Genomic DNA, 7,128 nt, shown 5'->3' on the forward strand with positions numbered 1-7,128 from the left:
ATAAGGCATACAATGATTATGATTTATTTAGGGAAACAAGTAATGACAAGTAACAATTTATTGTGGAAATCAGGGAGAAAATAGGCAATTTAATATTTAATGTGCTAAATGTCAAGTAGCAATTAAGACACATAATTCAAATAAGCATGTAGCAATTATCGCATAAATTCAAGACATAATATTGGATAAGGAATATGAGAGAAATAATTGATATAATAATTAACTCGTGATTTAAAATAATTTATGATATTTTTAGATAAATATGCAAACAATCAATTTGACGACATATAGACACTCATCACCTCGCCTATACATCGTTATACATGAAATTCATGTAACAAATAATTTAAGGGTTCTATTCCTTCAAGTCAAGGTTAACCACAACATTTACCTTGTTTTGCAATTTTAAGTGATCACTCGACCACGGCTTTTTCTTTCGAATTATCCTCCAAACTAATCAAACCTAGCAAATTATTTACCAACAATTCAATTTGAGCTTTAGAAATTATTCACAATTCGAAAAAGACTTAATTTAAGTCATTTTCGAAAAAATCAACGTGGGGCCCACTTTTCTAAATCCGACGAAAATTCACGGAATCCGGACACCCATTCCGATACGAGTTCAACCATACTAAAATTATCGAATTCTGACATCGGATTGTCTTTCAAATCCTAAATCTTCGTTTTTGGAAAGTTTTACAAAAATTCCAATTTCTTCCATCTAAATCCGAAATAATCGATGAATATAAACATGGATTCATGAAATATAATCACTTTCGGGTATAGAACAATTACCCAAGTCGAAGTCGTGAAAAACCTCTTTGGAATCGCCCAAATCCGAGATTCAAAACTCAAAAATAGCAAAAATAGCTAAGTCCCGATTTTAAAGCATTTTGTCCAGCATTTTCGCACCAGCGGACATATTTTCGCATCTGCGAGAAAAATCTCGCATTTGCGAAGTGAGGCTGCCAGGAGAAATTCCACATCTGCGGACATCAATGTCGCACCTGCGATGTCGCAGAAGCGACCAAATGACCGCAGAAGCGGTCTCTTCCGCAGAAGCGCTTCAGCCTTCGCAGAAGCGGTCGTGCATTTGCGCCTCATTCCTCCACAGAAGTGACGCAACTGGCCTGTGCCCAGGTCGCAGAAGCGGCTACGCACCTGCGGTCGCCATTTTGCTGGTGCGATTACACCAGGTTCTGCTAAGAACCAACTGCTTTCAACATGCTCTAAACGATCCGAATTTCGTCCGAAACTCACCCGAGCCTCTCGGCACCTTGACCGAATATTCCAATAAGTCCCGTAACATTAGATGGACTTACTCGGGATCTTAAATCACGTCAAATAACGTCGAAATTACAATTAACACCTCGATTCAGACTTATGAGTTTCAAACTTTTAACTTTACAAAACATGTGCCGAAACGTATTAAATAAATCCGAAATCATCTCAAATTTTGCAGGTAAGTCCTAAATGACATAAAAGAGCTATTCCAACTTTCGAAATCGAAATCCGAGCGCGATATCAATAAAAGTCAATTTATGGTCAAACTTTAAAATCTTTAAGCTTTCAAACTTCTAATTTTCAATAATTGGCTATAACTCGAGCTAGGGACCTCCAGATTAAATTTCGGGCATACACCCAAGTTTCAAATCACGATACGGACCTACCAAAACTGTCAAAATACAGATCCGGGTCCGTTTTCTCAAATCGTTGACCAAAGTCAACTCAAATGAGTTCTGAAGATCTATTTCATATTTTTATCAATTTTTCACATAAAAACATTCTAAAAAAATTTACGGACTGCTCATGCAAGTCGAGGAATGCTGAAAGGTTCTATTCAAGGTCTTAGAACACATAAATGAACATTAAATTTAAAGATGATCTTTCGGGTCATCACATTCTCCACCTCTAATACAAACGTTCGTCCTCGAACGAAATTAGAATATTACCTAAGTTGGTGAAAATGTGTGGATATCTACTGCGCATGTCCAAATCGGACTCCCAGGTAGCTGCCTCAATCAACTAACCTCTCCATTGCACCTGAACTGAAGGATAACTCTTAGACCTCAACTGTCGGACCTGCCGGGCTAGAATATCTACCAGCTCCTCTTCATAAGTCAAATCTTTGTCCAATTGGATTGAGGTGAAATCTAATACATGGGACGGATCACCATGGTATTTCCGGAGCATGGATACATGGAAAACCGAATGAACTGCTGATAAACTAAGTGGTAATGTAAGCCTGTAGGCTACTTCACCCACCCTTTCAAGAATTTCAAAGGGTCTAATATACCTAGGGCTCAACTTGCCCTTCTTTCCGAATCTCATTACACCTTTTATAGGTGAAACCCGGACCAATACTCTTTCTCCTGCCATGAATGCAACGTCACAAACTTTGCGATCGGCATAACGCTTTTGCCTAGACTGAGCTGTGCGAAGTCGATCCTGAATAATCTTGACCTTATCCAAGGCATCCTGTACCAAATCGGTACCTAACAACCGAGCCTCTCCCGGTTCAAACCAGCCAACTGGAGAACAACATTGCCTCCCATATAATGCTTCGTAAGAAGCCATCTGAATGCTCGACTGGTAGTTGCTATTATAGGCAAACACAGTATCTGAATAGTGCTCTGATTGTCCGTCTGTCTCTGGATGAAATGTTGTACTCAACTCAACCCGCGTGCGTAACTCATTCTATACAGCCCTTCAGAAGTGCGAGGTGAACTGCGTACCTCGATCAGAAATGATAGACATGGGCACACCGTGAAGGCGGACAATCTCGCGGATGTAAATCTCAGCTAACCGCTCTGAAGAATAGGTAACTTCCACTGGAATGAAATGTGCTGACTTGGTCAACCTGTCCATAATGACCCATAATGCATCGAACTTCCTCTGAGTCCGTGGGTGTCCAACAACAAAATCCATAGTGATACGCTCCTGAAGCAACAACCAGGTCTCTGATGCTCGTACTTGACTTGCTGACAATTTAAACACCGAGCTACATTTGCAACTATATCCTTCTTCATTCTCCTCCACCAATAATGTTGCCGCAAATCTTGATACATTTTGGCAGTACCTGGATGAATAGAATACCGGGAACTGTGGGCCTCTTCAAGAATTAATTTACGAAGCTCATCCACATTAGGAACACATATACGACTCTGCATACACAAAAATCCATCATCTCCCATAGCAACCTGCTTGGCACCACCGTGTCGCACCATGTCCTTAAGGACAAGCAAATAAGGATCATCATACTATCGTTCTCTGATACGCTCATACAAGGAAGACCGAGTGACTGTGCAAGCTAGAATCCGACTAGACTCTGAAACATCTAACCTCACGAACTGATTGGCCTAGTCTGAACATTTGTAGCTAATGGCCTCTCACTAACCGGAATATACGCAAGGCTGCCCATACTCACAACCTTTCTACTCAAAGAATCGGCCACCACATTGGTCTTTCCGGGGTGATACAAAATGGTGATATCATAGTCTTTCAACAGCTCCAACCATCTTCTCTGCCTCAAATTAAGATCTTTTTGTTTGAATAGATATTGTAGACTTCGATGATCAGTGAATACCTCATACGAGACACCATAAAGGTAATGCCTCCAAATCATCAGCGCATGAACAATGTCTGCCAATTCTAAGTCATGAACAGGGTAATTCTTCTCGTGAACTTTCAACTACCGTGATGCATATGCAATCACTCTGCCATCTTGAATTAATACTATACCAAGCTTAATGCGAGATGCATCACAATAAACCGTATAAGATCCTGAACCTGTGGGTAATACCAACATTGGCGTCGCAGTCAAAGAAGTCTTGAGCTTTTGAAATCTCAACTCACACTCGTCTGACCATCTGAATGGGGCACCCTTCTGGGTCAATTTGGTCAGTGGGGATGCTATGGATGAAAACCCTTCCACAAACCGGCGATAATAACCTGCCAAACCCAGGAAACTCCGGATCTTTGTAGTTGAGGTAGGTATAGGCCAATTCTAACCTGCCTCAATCTTCTTAGAATCCACTTTTATGCCTTCTGCCGATACAACAAGCCCTAAAAGGCAACTGAGTCTAACCAAAATTCACATTTCAAAAATTTAGCATATAACTGATTATTCTTCAATGTCTGACGTACAATCCGAAGATGCTGCTCATGCTCCTCTCGACTGCTGGAGTAAATCAAGATATCATCAATGAATACGACCACAAAAGAATCCAAATAGGGCTTGAATACTCGATTCATCAAATTCATAAATGCTGTTGGGGCATTTGTCAGCCGAAATGACATCACTAGGAATTCGTAATGTCCATACCGAGTCCGAAAAGCTGTCTTAGGGACATTGGTTGCCCTAATCTTCAACTGATGGTAACCAGACCTCAAATTGATCTTTGAAAGCATCTTGGCACCCTAAATTTGATCAAATAAGTTAGCAATTCTTGGCAACAGATACTTGTTCTTGATAGTAGCCTTGTTCAACTATCGATAATCTATACACATCTGTATTGAACCATCTTTCTTCCTTACAAATAACACTGGTTCACCCCAGGGCGAGATGCTAGGTCTAATGAATCCCTGATCTAGCAAGTCTTGTAACTGATCCTTCAATTCCTTTAGCTCCGACGGGGCCATACGGAATGGTGGAATAGAAATGGGCTGGGTTCCCGGAGCCAAATCAATACAAAAGTCAATATCTCTATCGGGTGGCATCCCTGGCAAATCTGCAGGAAATACATCTGAAAACTCACGGACAACTAGGACTGAATCCATAGAAGTAACATCCGTATTGAGATCGTGAATATAAGCCAAATAAGCTAGACACCCCTTCTCGACCATACGCCGAGCTTTCACGTATGAGATAACCCTGCTGGTAGAATGGCCAAGAGTCCATTTCCACTCTGTTCGAGGTAACCCTGACATGGCTAAGGTCACCATTTTGGCGTGATAGTCCAATATAGCATGATAAGGTGACAGCCAATCCATTCCCAAGATAACATCAAAATCTATCATATCAAGAAGTAGAATATCCACGCTAGTCTCAAGACTCCCGATAGTAACAACACATGAATGATAGACATGATCTACAGTGATAGAATCCCCCACCGGCATGGACACATGCACAGAAGCACTCAAAGAATCACGAGGCACAACCAAATATGAAGAAAGGTAAGAGGACACATAGGAATAAGTAGATCTTGGATCAAATAGAACTGAAGCATCACTATGAAAAACTGGAACAATACCTGTGATCACGGCATCGGATGACTCAGCCTCAGGCCTAGCTGGAAAAGCATAAAATTAGGGCTGGGCCCCATCACTCAGAGCTGTATCTCTGGATGGCTCCTAACTGGCTGGCCTCCACCTCTAACAACCTGACCTCTACCTCTAGCTGTCTGACCCCTGCCCCTAGCTGGCCGGCGATGGAGCAACTGGTGTTGCTTTGATGGCATGAGAATCCTGCTGAGATCTGTTGCTCGACAACCTAGGGCAATACCTCCTGATGTGACCAATGTTCCTACACTCATAACACCCATCATGTTGTTGTGGCTGCTGAAGCTGAAGCTGACCCGAACGGGCTGGAAAACCACTGTAGTGACTCTGGAGCGATAGTGCACTGATAGGAGCTGAATGTGCACTAAATGTTGGCTGTCCAGAGTAAGGCATAATATGTCCATGACTCCCTGAAGCACCGAGAGATGTCTGAAGTGCTGAATAAAATGGCCTGGGAGGATGACCCCTACCATAAGTACCCCTGCCTACAGATGATGCTCCTCTAAAATTACCGGAATGACGGGGCCTCTTATCTGACACTGGCCCTCTCTCCTGAGCACGAACTATCTCGATCCGCCTAGCAATATTCACAACTGCCTGGAAGGAAATATCACTCCATGTCTCCTTGGCCATCTGAATCCTGATAGTATAAGTGAGTCCATCAATGAATCTCCTCACTCTCTCCTTTTCAGTAGGAGGCAAGACGATGGCAAGACGTGCTAAGTCCACAAATCGGGTCTCATACTGGGTAAAAGTCATACTACCCTGCTGGAGACGCTCAAACTGCCTGTGGTATTCCTCGCTCAATGTAATAGGAACAAACGTCTTCAAAAATAGTTGTGAGAACTTCTCCCAGGTAAGTACATGCGAATCACCTGGTATAGTAAATACATAATCTCTCTACCACCTCTTGGCGGAACCAGTCATCTGAAACACATCAAAATTGACTCTGTTGCTTTCAACTATTCCCATGTTCCGCACCACCTCATGGCAGCGGTCAAGATAATTCTGTGGGTCCTCAGAAGGTGTACCACTGAAGTGAACTAGAAAGAGCTTAGTAAATTTGTCCAATCTCAATAAGGCCTCAGAAGACATGGCGGGTCTATCACCGGCCTGTGCCGCAACAACTGCTGAACTATCCTAACTGGCGGGACTGCTGGAGCCTGATACTTGGGAGCCATCTGCTCCAGAGTGGGAGTAGTCAGAGTTTGTGCTCCTCCCCCAGCCCGTGAGACGGCTGGTGCCACTGAAAATGTACCATTCTGGGCCACACCCTACATTAGGCTCACCAAACGGACTAGAGTGTCCTGAAGTAGTAGAGTAGCTATGAATCCCTTCCGGGACCTGAACTGGTCCAACAGGTACAGACTGAGTTGGAACCTCCACATCGAAATCCACCTGAGGTTCCACAACAGGTGCTGCTGCTCGAGCTCTAGATTGAGCTCTACATCTGCCTCTACCTCGACCTCTGGCACGACCTCAGCCTCGGCCTCTACCTTGGCCATAGTTGCCACCGGGGGATCTGGCCCCCGTCCGTCGGTAGATGTATTACGTGTTCTCGCCATCTGCGAGAGAATAAGAATAGAATGGTTCAATCATCGATGATAGAATAAAATTGCACGACATAATAAGAAAAAAGTGATATTGTTCCTAAACTTCATAGCCTCTGAGAGATAGGTACAGACATCCCCGTACCGATCCTTCAGACTCTATTAAGCTTGCTCGTGAATAGTGAGACCTAAGTAACCTAGTGCTCTGATACCAACTTGTCACGACCCGAAATTTCGACCTTCAGGATAATGATGGCGTCTAATATTTTATTTTCTAGGCAAGCCAACGTTAGAATGA

At 43.0% G+C, this 7,128-nt stretch overlaps 1 protein-coding gene across 1 annotated transcript; it reads right to left on the reverse strand.

The window, feature by feature from the left end:
- Positions 1 to 5,415: 5,415 nt before the first annotated feature.
- On the reverse strand, positions 5,416 to 6,252 carry LOC138906230 (uncharacterized). Its single transcript, XM_070194761.1, has 3 exons — positions 6,188 to 6,252; positions 5,770 to 6,067; positions 5,416 to 5,655 (listed from the first exon to the last, which is right to left on the reverse strand). Exons 1-3 carry the CDS (start codon positions 6,250 to 6,252, stop codon positions 5,416 to 5,418), a joined length of 603 nt encoding a protein of 200 aa, XP_070050862.1.
- Between the last annotated feature and the right edge of the window lie 876 nt (positions 6,253 to 7,128).

The sequence above is a fragment of the Nicotiana tomentosiformis genome, chromosome 2, assembly GCF_000390325.3.
Source record: "Nicotiana tomentosiformis chromosome 2, ASM39032v3, whole genome shotgun sequence".
NCBI classification, from domain to species: domain Eukaryota; kingdom Viridiplantae; phylum Streptophyta; class Magnoliopsida; order Solanales; family Solanaceae; genus Nicotiana; species Nicotiana tomentosiformis.

Excerpts from the sequence above, each read along its gene's own strand:
- LOC138906230 (XM_070194761.1), bottom strand. The coding sequence starts at position 6,252 with ATGGGAATAGTTGAAAGCAACAGAGTCAATTTTGATGTGTTTCAGATG. Across the intron at positions 6,068-6,187 it reads ATGACTGGTTCCGCCAAGAG|GCAGTTTGAGCGTCTCCAGC; the intron begins GTGGTAGAGAGA and ends GGAATACCACAG. Across the intron at positions 5,656-5,769 it reads ATTTTAGAGGAGCATCATCT|CCAACATTTAGTGCACATTC; the intron begins GTAGGCAGGGGT and ends TACTCTGGACAG.